Raw genomic sequence first — 17,700 nt, forward strand, 5'->3', positions numbered from 1 at the left:
GATCTACAAGCTCCAGCTATTTTCGCTACTTTTGAATTTGAATCCTGAAAGTTAACAGTTTTGGACACGAGGTTTCCACCCGACAGAGACGATAAGGAGGATGAGGAACTGAACGACACCTATTTGAGAGGACAGGCGACAACGTAACAAAGTCATTCTCTCCGGGTCTTTCAACCATTTCCCACCCACACGCTCACCGGACAGCTTTCGTAGTAGTTCCAAATAAGATACGAGGCCCGGTTGAAACTTGAGATTGCTCAACGTTAACGGAAAAAAAAAAGAGGGGAAAAAAGCACGCAGAAATGGCGAGACGCACCAAACCTTTCTTTTCCTGGCGCGTGGTTCACCAGTGGGGCACAGACGAGACACGAGATGGGGTCGACAGACACCAACAGAGACGGGGATAGCCCTAATGAGAGGATAGGTGATAGGTGTGGAAGTGAGACCTTTATGTACATAAAGCCTGATTTAGACTTAGTTGCACGGCCAGTGTCGCACACCTAAAATAACAAATCTACAAGTTCAGAACGCGTCGCAGCGCAACGTGTTCTGAGCTTGTAAATCGGCGGTTTTAGGCACCCTGACGCGCGACCAAATATAAAATCAGTCACAAGAGATGACTAGAACCCACTCCTGACAGCAGCAAGTTCCTTCAGCCCCAGCGTGGCTCTCGGTAGCCCCAGGTAGAGTCACCCCTGGTGGGCTGTTGGGGGAAAACAGAAGAAGGGATTCTTCTGTTCCCTTCTGCTCCTTGTCTCTGGTGTTGGAGAGAGAGCGCTTGTTGCTTTTGCTTTTCTAAAGTGCAGTCAAAATGCAGGTGATTGAAGGGGGTTGGGGTTTCAAGAAGAGTGAGTTTATGGTCTTCCCAGCATGCCGAGCACAGGGAGGAAAGACGGGGGGGGGGGGGGGGGGGGGGGGTTGGGAAATGAAGTGCATGTTATGCCCGGGAGGCAGGCTTTTGGGAGAAGGTTATTGGCACGTGTCTCGGTGGCAGCGGCAAAGAGTTGGGGGTGGTGTGGGTATAGGATAGAAATGGGGGTCTTGGTGGGGGTGAGAGGTCACTCCCTGGACTGGTAGAAGAGGATGTATCCGGACTCAGAGTTCTTGGAGATGTCTGACGTCAGACCGTAAAACTCCTCGATGGCCTGGGCGTCGATTTTCTGCAACAGGAGGAGACAAGGGAGAGGGTGAGGCACTACATGATGCCCATGAAACCAGCTAATACCAGGGCTTCTACTGAAGAGACAACAACAACAGGGCCTTTACCGAGGGAGGGAGAGAGACAGACAGACCTCTTAACGGTCTATCTGTCAGAGAGAGACAGACAGAGAGAGCAACAGAGAGACAGACAGACAGTAGGGCTGTCACGATTATGACATTTTACGGCTTTCAGGGTTTGAAGTTACACAGGGCAGATATGACAAATAACCTAAATATACAAAGAAATGACCCACATATTTAATAACTTTATAATGTGTCGCGATGCGACGCGTTGTGAGCTTGTAGATCTGCTATTTCCACTACTTTTTGAAAATGTTTGAAAGTTTATGAACATTTTTCAACATGGAAACGACGAATTGTGATTATCTCAAATAATTGCAATTAGGTGATTATGTAATAATTGTAACAGGCCTAACAGACAGAAAAACAGAGAGAGAGACAGAGAAAGAGACAGGCAGAGCGGGACAGAGAGAGAGACAGGCAGAGAGAGACAGAGAGAGAGACAGGCTGAGAGAGACAGATTGAGAGACAGGCAGAGAGAGACGGAGAAAGAGAGAGAGAGAGAGCGACAGACAGACAGAGAGACAGACACAGACAGAGAGACACAGACAGACAGAGACACACCTCTACAATGTCATCATCAAACAGCAGCCAGAAGCCGTGACTCTTCACGATGGTGATGTAATGTCCTCTGTTGGGCCCGCTGAGGGAACACAAGACACAAGTCACTCCAAAAATTACACACATCTACACAATGACACGATAAACTACTGTACACAGCAAATAGGCGATCTACACAGCTCACAACATTGTCTACTTGTAAATCTTCTATTTTGGCCTCCGTACGGCCTTCATCTCTTCAGGTCTTCATCAGGCCTGATGAATCTATCAATCTGATACTTTTGCCATTTTGTAATTTGAATGCTGAAAAGTAACAGTTTTGGACATATGAGGTTTCCAACTGACAGAGACGAATTCCAGCTTGTCCAAACAGAGTGAGCGAAGTGAGGAGAGTTATTACGTAATACGTGCACACAGTACACTGATCTCCAACCCTGCACCAGCCACAGTTGACTGGTCATTATTGATTTTTATACATTAGTGCGTTGGATCTCAAATGGGGTCACAACGCCTCGCAATGAGAGGCGTTGTGAGCTTGTAGATCGGCTATTCTCACAATTTTTGCCTCTTTCTTATATTATTTGACAATTTGGCCAATGTTTGACCAGTTTTTATAGTATAGTTTGTTGATTACTTCTGATGCAGTAATGGTCTTTTTCTTTTCTTTGAGGTATTAAAAGGGTCTTAAAAGTCATTAAATTGTCACTTCACTGTGATCTGGGGACATGACCAACAGGTTGAGAACCACTGTTTTAATAGGTTAATGGATTGTGTCAGGGTAATACACATTTTGGTGGCAGAGTAGTAGAATGCAAATTGTCCCATGTTTGTTTCTTAAAACATTTGGTAAAAACCCTGCTCTGTGTATCATCATCATGTCCAGTGTAACGCTGTGTTCTGGCATTGTGCTGTCACTGTCAACCTGCCAGCACTGATCAAGCCAAACAGCAATATGGCAACTGTCAGTCCCAAGACATGCATTATAAACCCAACACAGCCTGCAGCGTTCACATGGGCTCTCACTGCACAAGCTAAAGTCCATTTTAACGAGGCATTTAATTCCATAGTCCAGCTATAACCACTTAAACCATTAAGACCTGGAACTGTGTCATTTTTAGATTTGGGCTAAAAAGCATTATTTTACACTTTGGGCTATTTTTTAAATTCGTCAAAATGTGTGCAAATCTTTGAATATATATATTTTTAAAGCGAACATTTTTAACTCAAATCTTTGTTTCTGGTGGGTCCCTGGAACAAAATATTTTGATGGGGGCCAAATACATAATTTTGGGGGTCCTTGACATGAAAAAGATTGAGCACCACTGATATAGAAACATACGTTTTTCAGAATACTGTTGAGATTTAGGAGACATGTAGAATCGGCTTCAGGTCTCAATGGGTTAAACCATACTGTATACTTTGTTGACTGGAGTAGTCCCCCAGGACTCTTTACTAGAACCCCTGCTTCTTCGCCAAAAATTGCCGAACTACAAGCTCACAACGTTGAGATTGTGGTTGTGACCTTATAGATTGGCTACTTTCGACAGACCTTTGTTCACAGAATGTTTGCATATTTATGTGGCTAAATGCCTCTTCTCTTGGATAACAAGTGGATAAATTGCAAGTGAGGTCAATGGTTTCTCGTTTGTAGCCTACATACTGTATATCAGATTTTCTCCAAAATTGTACTTGAATTATTTATTTATTTTGTGCTAGAGGACATAGAAAATGGAGACAGGAGACATTATACATTATATTATGTCAAATAAATTAATGGCCACCACATGATCATTTGTAATACATACTGTATGTCATAAAGGTTGTAGCCTACACAATAAAGTCCTCATTATTAGTGGCATTTTGACACTCCTAAATGAACACTGAGGATTTTAAAACCTTGAACAAAAAGAGAACAGAGACCCAGCCTGTTCCCGTAGATGTTTGTGTGGGTCCACCACTGGCTTATGCTCTCCAGGATCTTGAAAGACAGTCAGTGACATGGGTCTGTACTTAAAAGACATGCTTACCACAAAGAATCCATCATGTGTGGCATCACCAAGCAGCAGCCAGAAGCAGTGATGTAATGATGTAATGGGAACGGTGTGGCTCCAATGTGGATCTGGAGCTTGTTGTAGCCAGACTGTGACGTCATATGTCTATGACGTAAAATTTGGGTACGGTTTCAGCCCAATCCGAACCCCATTGACTTCCATTATAAGATTAAAGTTCAATATTTTAGCATAAAATAATCGTTCTTAACTCTTTGACTGCCGTTGACTCGATAACGCGTCAATTGCTAGTTTGTCCAGTTGGCCGTCGACGCGCTAGACACGCGTTTAGCTTTTTCATTGTTTAATCTGTGATCGCGCTGCTCTGTTTATTTTTCATCATCAGTTTAACTTTCTGATACCTTCAGACAACCTAGGTTTCGGTTTCATGATGCAGATTCCCTTTCCGGTTCTCTTTTTTTTTTCCCCCCGCCCCCGGTCATTTTCGTCCAGAATAGGGAAAAACACGTTTTTTCACACGGTATAAAAAAATAACTGAGAGCCCCACTTCTATTTTCTTTAGTCTGGGTGACAAACAGTCACCGGGGTCGTGTATCACATCGTACTTTAGCCCGATCGGCAATCTGCGAAAACGTCACATCCGGTTTATGACGTACGGACTGTTTGATCCTGTTTGGAGGGGCCGAGCGGGTCAGCGAGTCATCGAGGTGTCAATATACTGCTCTCTGCTGGTCGATCTGTCGTATGTGTTTTATAACCGCAGACAGACAAACTATATGAAAATTAAATTACAAAATAACAACAACAAAAAAACAAAAATCGCTGGCACTGGGAGAGTACTTTATGAAAATACTCTGGCAGTCAAAGAGTTTTTAATGGGATAAAACATTAAATAAATAATAATAGGCACTAATTTAGCCTACTGACAGTGTGCAAAAATAATTTGGCACTGATAGGTCCAGCGGTTTGCTAGAGTAGCTACAGACAGACTACAGACAGACGAGACACCTAGCGGCTCGCTTGGGCACAGCTCACGGGCCTCAAGGCCGCACGGTCACCATGCCTGACTTGAGGCCCTGACAGATTGAAAGTGTCAGAGGCGCACAAAATCAAACGTATCCACAATGGATGCAACCACACTGGAGGCATCAAGTGCAAGCGTCAAAATCTCACATCGTGGTTCTATTTTTGAGAGTCGACATTTTTGGGTGAGAACACAATGACAACCCAACAGCTTCAAGTGCAAGAGTGCTTTGTTGGTGGTCAGAGTGCATGCGGAAGTTGAACGGAGAGAAAGAGGAGAATAGAGGCCTGCACTGATGCGTGCTCCTCCTGACAGTCCATTTCACAGGGACACGTACGCAGCATGGCATGCAGTAATAAATAAACTAAAGCCAAGTTACATAATCCAGCCGCAAATTAGTAATTATAAAGACTTTCTGTCTGCTTTTCTTTGGTGGAACTGTAAACTGTGAGCAATGACGTTTCAAATGTTATATCCACACAAATGAATATCCATTGAACTGTGTAGGCATACTTATATTAAATAATGAGCCTTATACAGTATGAACCTCGTTCACTGTTTATTGTGTGTCAGGAGCTCTGTGTGTAAAATCCACCAACACATTCTCACTCCCAACATGTCAGGCTTCAGAGACAAGACGAGAGTTACTGTGTCTTCTTCAATGTCAATGAAAGGAGAGCGGTTCAATTCACTGGTGAAGAATACCTTTGCGCTATTGACGAGAGTTATGACGAGGTCGACAGAATCATGACGGAGGTATATGTAACATATTGTGGTGCAGACGAATTTGAATAGACTTATTGACGCTTCCAGTGGGAACAAGTGGCCAAACTTTCAGTGACGCTCGCTTCAATGACGCTTTTAGATTTACAAGTGAGTGTGCAAATGCATCCTCACTCCTCGCATACACGGTAAGCAACACAGCATTTTGGCTTCAGTAGCCACTGCTGCCAGTATACTATCTGAAAAAACAAACAAACAGCGCTCCTCTTCCCCAAACCTCTTGGTGAAAACACCTCTAGCGCCCCCCTGAGGGGGCTGGTGAGCGGAGCGTTGTGTGTACCTGCCACAGTGGACCGCCACGGTGAACAGAGTGTGATGTGTACCTGCCACAGTGGACCACCACGGTGAGGAGAGTGTGTTGTGTACCTGCCACAGTGGACCACCACGGTGAGGAGAGTGTGTTGTTTACCTGCCACAGTGGACCACCACGGCCACCAGGTCGTACATGCGGTCCAGGTTGACGGCGTCGGCGGACGTGTTGAACAGACGCAGCTCCAGAGGGAAGACCACGCGGTAGGACAGCTTGGTGTAGCGATGCAGCTGCTCCATGTACTTAAACCTCTTCAGGTGCAGCGCCAGGATCATCGGCAGCTTCTTCACACGCATTCTGTAGATAGATGGATAGATAGATACCTTTTTTGATCCCATGGGAGGATTTCAGTCGCCCAGGGGCAGCACAGTGAGAGTAAGAGTTACAGAGTCACAGGTAGAGAGTAAGGAAAGTACTGTCGTATACAGCAATCCAAAGGCAAGAAAAACAATACGAAGGACCGTCAAAACAGAACAACAGTATACATTAGTATATACCAGCATACCAGTATACACCTATACAACTATCCTGCACTATGCAGAAAAACAACACCACAAGGTTACAGTGTCCTCCCCGTATCCCACCCCAAAACATATACGCACACACAGGCATACCTTTCTATTACTATACTCGTGAGGACAACAACATTTCAGCTTAGAACCTTACCGCTACGCCACTCGGGACACCCCGTGACAAGCATTTTGAACTACTGCAAGGACAATGTCAGGAACTATTCCAAGTGTGATTGGGCCATGGTGTGGGTGTGTGACTGACCGTTTCTGTGCTTCCTGCTTGCTGCAGCACGTTTCACAGTAGTATTTGTATTCGCTGCACAAGGTCTCTGTGTTGCTGAAGTCCCTGTGGAGAACAAAGCCTCAGTTAGAATAGAGCTGTGATTCTCAACCGTTTCCATTTCAACCCCAATATACATTAGGCCACAGACCTAATTTGTATGTTTTTTGTCTCCGCCAGAGGTGGAGAGTATGTTTTCGTTCTTGTCCTTCCGTGTGTCCGTCCGTCTCAGCCAAGCTAACATTGGTCAAGCTTCACGTGACACGTGACAATATGTTGTCACCAATGCTTTTGATTGGCTAGCGAGACGCATGACGAAATAAAAACCTATAAATACGTGTGTCACTTCAAAAAATCATTTATATTTTTTGAAGTGAGCTTCCATCAGCCAAGCTAACATTGGTAAAGTGACACGTGACAATATGTAATATAAATAGGTATGACAGGACTAATCAGGAACAGTACTGGCGGAGACCTGTGCTCCGAGGAGCACATTTTCTAGTTTTTATTATTTTTTACCTCAATCTACACCAGTGGTTCTCAAACTTTTTCATCTCAAGGACCCCCAAAAAAATATGTTTTGCGGACCCCCATCTAAAAAATATTTTGTGCCAGGGATAAAAAAAAAATAGCAGATCTACAAGCTCTGCTATTTTTGAATAGCTAAAGCATAAAATATGGTTAAAGTGGTTAAAATAATTGTGACGCTATATTAACCAATTTCCCCGGACCCCACTTTGAGAACCAATGATCTACGCTACTCTGGAGTGTTTATTAAACAGCACGCTGGGCAAGACCTGGGATGTTGGTTGTCTAGGAAGTGAAGAACCGGAAACGGTTGAATTTGACGGAAGTACCGCCCAAGGAAATGACGTTGATGCTTTACAAATCTGTTAACATTCTCCGTGAATGAAACGAGTGTTGTGATTGGGCAAAAAAATATAGTTTCCAGGGGAAACGCGTACTACGGAAATCCTACCCACTCAGCACTTCCTAGACACTCGCTGCTTTAGGTCGTGACCAGGCTCTTCTTTTCGCAGATAAGTGAGGCTGGGACCGAGGCTAATTAAACAGTGGACTCTAGCCCACTGTTTTGAGAAACAGTGGGCTAGAGTCGTACTTCATTGTGCTGCGATGTCACATGCTTAAAATAGTAGATCTACAAGCTATTTCTGAAGAGTGATGTCGGCGTGTAATAAGAAGTATAATTCAGGCTTCAGCCCACACCTTACAAAAAAAGGGGAGGACAGCCTGCTGTCATACAGCGTGGATAAATACTGGGTCATGGCCTACCTGAGACAGTGTGTAATTGATGTGTTCTGCTCCACGTCCACGGAGAGGTCCAGAAAATCCTCATCTTTGCTGCTCACCTGTTAAAAAGGAGAAGATAAGACCTTTATTGATCCCACGTGGGAAATGAAGGCAGCTGAGACACAGTTACAGGGGCAGAAAAGCACTGAAAAGTACTGTAGATAAGGCAGCGTAAAAGACGCCACACTCAAAAGAAACACCATCAATATTAACAAAATATACAACAATATATACCCTCAACAGTGCTTGCATTATGTACACACAGTAACCATGTCCTCGCTGTAGTGGACTGTAGTTGTCACTTCAGAGCTAATTAGTCTACTGAACGATTTGAGCGACCGTCGACAGAACTCAGAAGGGTTCGTACAGAGATCAGGAACCATCATGCGCTGATGCACACACTGGAGAGGTGGGCCGTCTTAATAATCCGCCTCTGCTCGGCAGTGATTCTTAGCACAGAAACTGATCGGTGGCAGCTTGGTGTGTCAGGGCCTTTAACCCAATAAACCCGGGATACAAGCTATTTTTGGAAAAAAAAGGATCTTTGCTTCTGGGGGTCCCTGGAACAAATTATTTTGAGATGGGGTTGGCGGTCAAATATATATAATTTTGGGGTTCCTTGACATGAAAAGCTTTGAGCACCACTGATAGGGAAACCTATGTTTTTTCAGAAAACTGTTCGAATCGGGTCCTCAGGTCTTAATGGGTTAAAGTAAACAAATTTAGGCTCAAGGCCATGCAGAAGCTAGATGAGGTTCTAGAAGCACATTGACCCACGCTGTCATTTGACAAACTCATGAAGTGACGAATCGTTAATCTACTACTGTATGGTCAGAAGTACAGCGTTATTGACCATAAGCTTTTATTTGTCAGGAAATCAGTCCGTTTTTCATTTTTAAAAGACATTTGAGGCATCTCCACTGTCTCCACTGAGCAAACTGCTCACCGTCTCACAGTTGAGGCAGCGCGTCTCGTTGGTCAGCGTGCCTTGGAAGATGTCGTGCACCCAGGTGGGCTCCGTCTTGTTCTCTGCCTCCGTCTCGGTGGCGAGTGGGCCGCCGTTGTTCTTGAGGCGTCCGTTCTGCTTCTCCTGCTTCTTCTCTTCCTGCAGGATGTCGGCCACCGTGTTCAGCAGGTAGTTGAGGAACTCGTGGGCGTCCTGTTGCATGTAGTTATCAAACAGGTCTGCGGGGGCGGTGGGGAGTGGGGTGGATTGAACGCACAGTTAGATGGTGATCGCAGAAATCAAATAGTTTTGATTTAATTGTGTTTTTGGCATTGAACATTGAAACATTATGAATACAATTTTCATTTCTGTTGCCTTTTAGGATGTGTATTCAAAAGTTGCACAGGGCAGATATGACGAAATAACTTAAATATACAAAGAAATGACTGACAAATTTAATCCTTTTATTCTTTCAAAACAATGTAGAAAATAGTGGAAATAGCTGATAGCGGAAATAGCTTACCTTGTAGATCAGCTATTTCTGCTTTTCTTAATATTTGAAAATGTATGAACATTTTTCAACATGGAAACGATTATGCAAAAACAATAGCGATTATCTCAAATAATTGCGATTAGACGATTATGTAATAATTGTGACAGCCCTAACAGAGGTCTGATCATACTCCTGTTTCAGAGATGTAGGTTTTACCCACAGTAGTCTAATGTTATTGTTTGTTGTTAGGAGCAACAGTGCGCTTTCAATGTAATTTGATTAACACTCAAAAAAGATGCCAATTGCACATCAAATTGTCGTCCTCGGATGATAATACAGAGGTCTGATCACACCAGAAATATGGGTGAAAAGTGAGAGTTGAAAAAGAGGGGGGGCAGGGGAGGGAGAGAGAGAGAGGTAGAGGGAGAGAGAGAGAGAGAGAGAGAAGGCAGCTGACCAAAGCCCAGTCTGAACAGAGATGGGCATTGTTCATTCACATAAAGAGCTTCCTCCAAGTCGGACAACAGAGAACAATCTGCCTCTATTCCACTTCTACGCTCTGGACGACCTTACCACCAACACACACCTGACCTTCACCTCACCCATTCACCTGCCCTGCTACCAGTGCACAGCAGCTCAGCTATCTGCTGATGACACAAAGCTCATACAGCTTCACATGGAAAGAATCCTTGTATTTAACCATCACTGACTCCTGCTTGCCCTTGGTTCCAACTTTGCTCTCAGTTTGGTGGCGCTAACCACGTAGGACCAGGATAAGCATGATTTATACCTGGGTGCACGCCGCTGTCACGCACCGAAAAAAGCCAATCTACAAGCTCTGCAACACGTTGTGAGCTTGTAGATTGGATATTTCCGGTGTGCGAAGTATAAATCAGGGTTAACCCCCCGCCCCCCCCCCCCTACTCTCACACACACACACACACACACACACACACACACACACACACACACACACACTCACCGTTCTCCTTGCGTAGCCGTGAGATGAACTTCTTGGGCGGGATGACGCCCACCTTCTTTTTCTGCGTGGCGATGCTGTGGAAGAGGTCGGCCAGGCACGTGAGCAGGTTCTCCTTCTTCTTCTGCTGTGCCTTGTAGGCCAACACGTTCTCCCGGAAGGGTCGGCAGAAGTAGAGGGCCTGCAGCACTGAGTTACAGTAGCATGTGTTTCCAAACTGGTTGGGAAGAGAGGGGGGATAGTTTAGGAAGGAATAATGACACAAAACAGAGAGAGGGGTGGGGTGCACCTTCCCGTCAGAGAAACAGAATACAACAGTGTTCTACAAAAGCCTGCAAATAGTACTGGCTAAAGTTAGCGAATGAAAAGGACCACCATCCATATGTTGCTATGTTTGTGGTCGTAGCCCGAAGGCAAAACTCATCATCCATCAGGTAAACAATTAAGTGAATATGATCCTTATCTAACTCATCAATACTTTGTGCTCAGTCCATCTGGCAGGGTGCCTGGAAGGCTTCAGACTTGAGGGGGAGAAATGCCTCATTCAAGAGACTTACTGGCACATCCACAACATCAACACCACCGCCACAAGCTGTTTGCTTCAACAGTGCCAGCAATAGAGGACGTGACTCACACTCTGTGCTGGCACTTTGTTTTGAAACAAGAGCATGGTGCTCTGGAAAATGACCTCTGTTATAATGGATGAGAATCATGGGATTATTTTAGTGGCACTTACGTTGACCAATCCGAAGTAGTGCTCATTGATTGGGAACTGCTCCGGACCAATGTCTTTCTCCAGAGCAGAGGCATTGGTGCCCTAAAAGACAAGAAAGGCAAAAAAAAACATCAGCTCCTGTGCTTGTTATATTAAATAAGTATGCAAATGATTCAGCACGGCCACTGTTGCAAACGATGTCATCTTGATCCAGCCTACGCCTTATGTTAATGTTTACTAAGAGGCAGCTAAGGCCTCCGCCGTTTAAAGTACGCTGCAAAACTAATGCATAATTATGGAAATGTTGTCCAACCACCGACAACAGATTACCGGAGGCTTCAAAGCCCCGCTGAAGAGATGAAGCCAGCTTATAGGCCTGTCTCATTCAGTGCCATTGATTACTCTATTCCTGTGACAGTTCCTGTGTTGTACTATGACAACAACATTCCCGTCTATCGGGTTTCATGAATCACTCAATGTGCCCTACAAAGCTTACAAAGTCTTGAATACTTTGGTTAAATGAGTCAGGGGCTGTCTGTCACGTTATAAAAGGGGTCAATACATTGTGACATTTCAAGAGTATTTAACATGAATGTGGCACACACCACTTATCTCTTGACAGACCCTTTTTACATTTCAGAATTCAAAGCTTCTTTAGCTTTGTGAAATTGCGAGGCACTGCTTTGTTGAGGAACACAAGACACTTCAATGGCTTTGACATTCTATGACCGTCATTTCTCTAGGTTGAAACAAACCCCTGAATACCTCTTTGTTCCGGTTACGCTTTGAGCCCAAGGAGATGCTGCACCTACAGTATGCAAGTGTATACCTATGTCTGGAATCTGGATGGACATGCACACAATGCACACATCACACTCACAAGTACACATGAATGCATATACACACATACTTTCCTTCCTTAGAGGAGAAGGACTGTTTTATAACAGAAACGGTAACCTAAAGCCCTTTACTTTCTGGTACAGTAGAGCAGTGGTTCTCAACCTGTGGTACGCGTACCACCGGTGGTACTTGAGCCCCCCCCTGGTGGTACGCGGAAGAATCTTCCCAAAAATGAAAAAAGTGGGGGGGAAATGAAAAAAAAAATAAATAAATATATATATATATGAAAACATAATAAAACTATCGAAATACTACTTTGAATGGAAATAACATTACCATAATATCACTCAAATTTAAAAAAAGGTTTTGTTGAACACATTGTCAGCGTGGGAACAGCGCATTTCCTGGCTGTTACACACTGTGCGTTCGGAAATTACGCACCGGAGCACACTCGCCTATTAGTTTGTATTGGCCAGTGCGCTCAGTGCTGTATTTTCGAACGCAGCTTTGAATGCGCCGGTACTGGTAGCCACGATCAAAACAAACACGGTGAAGGGCAGGGGTGAAAGTGGGCCGGCACGGTCCGGAACGGCGTTCCGGTAAAAGATTCGGTGGCGGAACGCCGTTCCGTTAAGAAAAAGTCAAAGGCAGCTGTGAAAATCCCATATTAAATAACCTGCCACAGACCCATGTTCAAGAATAAAACATAATCTACTAACGTCAGATTAACATACAGGGCGTCACAACCATTCATTCATTTGTGCGTACGACGGGACACTCTCACAGATCCGTGATTTCCCCCCACTGTTTGTCTGACTTTTTTTTTCCTCCCCCCGTTCCGCATAAACAGCTGCTTTCGCGTGAAGTTAAGTAGTTTCAACTAGGCTACCTGGGTACTTCTACTTCTAGTAGTATGATTTCAAAATAAAACGTGTGTTGAATTGTAACATTACAAGGATAGAGTTTTAAAAAACCTCTTATTCTGAAATGCACATCGTTTTGAAAGGAAACCAGATTTATTTTCTGGAGGCCACTTGACAGCTTTCTGCTCACGGAACACAGCTCCACTTGACTAACGTGCATCGTCAAAATGTAAATAACACGGACGTGGGTCATGGGACATTATGGAATATAAAGACTTTGTGGCAAAAGTTCATATTTACAACCATGATCTCTGAAACCAAGACAATTTGGGGCTATGGAACAAAAGTGTGTTTTCTTTCATCTTTTCAGAAGGTGAGTAATTCATCTTATCTAATGCTGACAGTGGTGGAAAGTAACTAAGTACATGTACTCAAATACTGTACTTGAGTATAATTTTAAGGTAATTTTACTTGACTGGAGTATTTCCAATTTGCAATATTTTTATTTCTATTCCAATACATCTCAGAGGCAAATATTATACTTTTACTCCACCTCAATTATTTGAAAACTTTAGTTACTACTAGTAACTTTGTGGATTTTAATCATTATGACAAAACATACATAAACCGCTTCAGCCCCATTTAAACTTTGGCTTTTTGAAAATGTACTTGGTATTGTACAGTATGGTCAAGTTGGACATGAGTTAATAGCGTCACAATCATTTTTAACCACTTAGCTTTGGCTATTCAAAAATAGCAGGCACAGCACCACGCTATGAGCTTGTAGATCTGCTATTTTTGGAAAAACCTTGAAAAAGTGTTGCATATCTTTGAATATTTTTTTTTTTTTAAAGCGAAAATGAACTGATATCTTTGCTTCTGGGGGTCCCTGGCACAAAACATTTTCAAATGGGGGTCCACGGCCGAATGTTTATCAATTTAGGGGTCCTTGGCATGATAAAGGTTGAAAACCACTGCCCTAAATCCATCCTAAACCCGCCCAAAAAGCATCAATAACCGCTAATAACCGCCCAAAATATCGCACGCGCGCTTCGCGCGCGCACGAAGCCAAACGTGCACGCGCGCTGTTTGGCGGTAATGGTACTTGGAATGACAGATAAAATCTGAGGTGGTACTTGTTGTAAAAAGGTTGAGAACCACTGCAGTAGAGTATTCAAGATTCAAGACATTGTTCATTACATCTCTGAAGATATACTGGTACATTAGAAAATGCTTTGGATTTGTCTCCTCGACATTTGTAACAACAATAACAACTATTATTAAAAGATCTCTCCAACAATATTCCATTATGATGGGACTTGAAAATATGCAAAAAACAAACAAACTCATCAATTCACAACTTGGTACTGAACATCTGTGCCAACTTCAATAAATACAAGAATAATGAACATAAGCAGAACACCCAGAATCAACATATTGCAAAGATGATAGAAGATGATATATATATGCAAAGATCATTTAATTAAGTTATGGGATAACGTTGTGTCAATTCATTAAAGAACCATCCATATTTATATTTATTATTCATATAATCTAAAATATGACATGGATTTCACCGTGTGCTACATTAGTTTGTTAGTTGTTTTATTTATGAGACTGGGTATTCTTTTTTGCTTGGCTGTGTGGCATGTACACAATAAGGATAAGAGTTCAATACAAGCCATGTGCAACACACCTGTTAAAGGTTCACTGCTTTCCTCAAGGGTCCTTTTAATTGCAGGACCATCTTATCAACCACCAGGTCAGACTGAGCTCAATTTCAGTCACATTATTGTCTATTAGATTAGTGTCAACAACAGACCATCACTTGGGACGACTGCAGACGACAAAAGTGATGATGGGCCCAATTGTTTTCACCATGACTCCTCATGGGTTAAAGATAATGACAACTTTGAACAGCAGTTCAACTAGTTGCCATTATCTTTACTCATCATGAGGACTTCTCGCACACCGAAATAAATGCAATCTATATACTGTATGTCAGGCGAGCGCCAAAAAAGGTCGGCGAGAGCATAATCGGAGCAAGTGTCTTGCAGTGTGTAGTAGGCTAGTAGCCCTTACTGTAATCAATTATTTTGTATTGTGAACGTGTCAGTTGATGTTGCGCTACTGTTTGTTTGTTTGTTATATATATATATATATATATATATATATATATATATATATATATATATATATATATATATATATATATACATATATATATATACATACATATATATATATACATACATATATATATATATACATACATATACATATATACATATACACACACACACACACACACACACACACACACACACACACACACACACACACACACACACACACACACACACACACACACACACACACACACACACACACACACATACATACATACATACATACATACATATATATATATATATATATATATATCAATTTGTATGTATTCCTAGATCAATGATTCTCAAACTTTTACATTTCAAGGACCCCCACAACTCAGAGTTACAGACCTGTAAGGGTCCATTTGGAACATCCTCAAGGAACCCTGAGAGACATCTCTGGTTGTAGGTGCTGTAAAAGCCCTGACTTTTCCAGACCTGACAGGAGGCTAGGACAATGTGATGATCATGGTAACACATCAGTTGATTATGTACCTGACACTGACAGCCACTGCCTGGGGAGTGTGAGTACTTTAGCAATATAACACCACGTCAAAGTAAAGACATAACTTGGTATTAACCAAAGAGAGCAGTAAAGCAGGGCTTCAACCAGCACTTTCACAACTACCGTAATCGTGTCAACAACACAGATAAGCAGGAGCCCATGATGCAGAGCAATCAAGAAGATATCACACCACCATCATCCCTTTAGGATTACATGTGTGACACCAACAGATTATGCAATCAGACCCAGGCATGTCACCTCCGGTCAAGTCAAAACCCTCGGTGTTCTGATCCATTTTAACTGTGCATGCATGCAAATGAAAGGGTCCATTTGGTTCCATTTGTAGACCCTCAGAGAGATAAATAACATGCCTACATGTCCTTGCATCCTCTCTGCAAGGACTCTCAGGACGCACACACGCACACACACACACACACACACACACACACACACACACACACACACACACACACACACACACACACACAAGCATAGAGTACCAGAGCTAGGCTACCAAGGTTCAAAATGACAGTGGCAGCAGTCTGCAGGCGATCGATAGAGGGGGAAATGGCTTAGTTTACTTACCATATTACAAATGGAGGCGATATTTCTGACAGTCATTTAGTTTACAGTGTCCACCTCGCCGTCATCTTTATGAAATAAACATGCTGTTTAGCGGAGCAGGGCAACAATGCTTTGAAGATGGGGTGAATTCGCATCCGCGGCTGTCCCTGTCTGGCTGCCTGGAGGCCACACTGACTGCAACAAGCCCCCCAACGCTAAAACACAGCAATGTGTGGAGTAAAAGAGACCATGGGTTAAAGTAAAACAGCCCTCAGCATCCAGACGTGTTCATTATAGCGGACATTTCATCAAATATACCGAAACAGAACACATTAAACGCATTGTGCTGAGGAGTAAATAGACGAAGTTGCAGCAGGTTGATTTGCAGAAATTGCAGTACAAGCTTGCTAGGCGAGAATATGACACAGCCCCGCCCACCTGGAAGACACTTTCATAGCTGATTGGTCGAGTGGCTTCCATATTTGATTGACAGGATGAAAAGGCCATACGGAAGCTTTAGAGTTAATGCCCGGTTGAGGCGCAACCAATCAACCGCATTTTTATGAAGTGGTGGTTTTTGGGAGTTTGAGTTATTTATTTCCGGCTGGAGGAAGCGGTCTCTCGAATCAAGTTGATCAGTCTACTATTCTACAGTGTGGGGTACTGGGGTTGGTCTGAATTTATTATTAGAAGAAAAAAAAGACTCAATATGTGTTAATGTTACACCATTATTGTTACACAATTTATAATTTTAAGCTGTTTTGTCCCCTTTTTCTGAAATTAATCCAGGGAAAATGCCCTTTAATTATGTTTTAAAATGAAAAATGTGAAAAAATGTGTATAGTCCTACAATAGTGCAAAAAAAGCTTATAACAATTTTGTTTGACATAATTGTTTGACAGCACATTCTCTGAAGCACACGGTCCCTCGACCTGAGTTTGGGACGTATCATAATAAGTAGTGGAAGAAGTACTGTAACTAAAGTTGACACACATTGTACTTTTGCAGTGAACTAAAATGTACAATATTTGCAGAAGTATTTAGTATTTAAAAATGGCAATAATGACGTAAAGAAAAAGCCCTCAAAATGTTAACTTAAGTACAGTACTTGAGGACTTTGACTTTGACATATTTATTGATAACAAAACATAATAAATACATACATTGTCACACCATTATCAAAAGGATAAATGCAAAACAGCGAGCGGCTTATTTCCATTGCGGTCCTTTCATATATGTAAATGTATGCGCAAATTATGTTGTGTTGCATGATGTGATGTGTATGTGTGTAATTGCAATTTAGTCCATGCAACCAAAGGTGCCTAAAGAGTCCTAGTGCATGTCCATGTCAGTCCAAGCACCCATAGGTGCAGGAGAATGTCCTTGTGTGAAAAATGTGGGTGTGCCTTCCACTCTAGGGGGTGGGATGTACTTAATTACTTTCCACCACTGCGTATAATATAGATTTTCACTTGAAAAGTATGGAAGCATGTGAAACCTCGGACAAAGATCTGATTTCTTTTAAATGACTGCAAAACATAATGAGTACAATA

The 17,700-nt window shown here is 42.7% G+C and overlaps 1 protein-coding gene across 1 annotated transcript; it reads right to left on the bottom strand.

Moving 5' to 3' along the window:
* Nucleotides 1–1,021: 1,021 nt before the first annotated feature.
* usp46 (ubiquitin specific peptidase 46) lies at nt 1,022–16,521 on the bottom strand. Its single transcript, XM_084066801.1, has 9 exons — nt 16,169–16,521; nt 11,226–11,306; nt 10,493–10,706; nt 9,018–9,256; nt 8,054–8,130; nt 6,743–6,826; nt 6,068–6,265; nt 1,846–1,924; nt 1,022–1,160 (listed from the first exon to the last, which is right to left on the bottom strand). The coding sequence occupies exons 1-9, from the start codon at nt 16,202–16,204 to the stop codon at nt 1,059–1,061; spliced, it is 1,110 nt and encodes a 369-aa protein (XP_083922927.1). The 5' UTR covers nt 16,205–16,521; the 3' UTR covers nt 1,022–1,058.
* Between the last annotated feature and the right edge of the window lie 1,179 nt (nt 16,522–17,700).

Source organism: Gymnoscopelus microlampas (assembly GCF_963454915.1).
Source record: "Gymnoscopelus microlampas genome assembly, chromosome: 9".
In the NCBI taxonomy this organism is placed as follows: Eukaryota; Metazoa; Chordata; class Actinopteri; order Myctophiformes; family Myctophidae; genus Gymnoscopelus; species Gymnoscopelus microlampas.

Coding starts and splice junctions, on each gene's coding strand:
- usp46 (XM_084066801.1), bottom strand. CDS start 16,204: ATGACTGTCAGAAATATCGCCTCCATTTGTAATATG. Junction 8,131..9,017: donor GCTGCCTCAACTGTGAGACG/GTGAGCAGTTTG, acceptor CCTTTTTAACAG/GTGAGCAGCAAAGATGAGGA. Junction 1,161..1,845: donor TTGATGATGACATTGTAGAG/GTGTGTCTCTGT, acceptor CTCCTGTTGCAG/AAAATCGACGCCCAGGCCAT.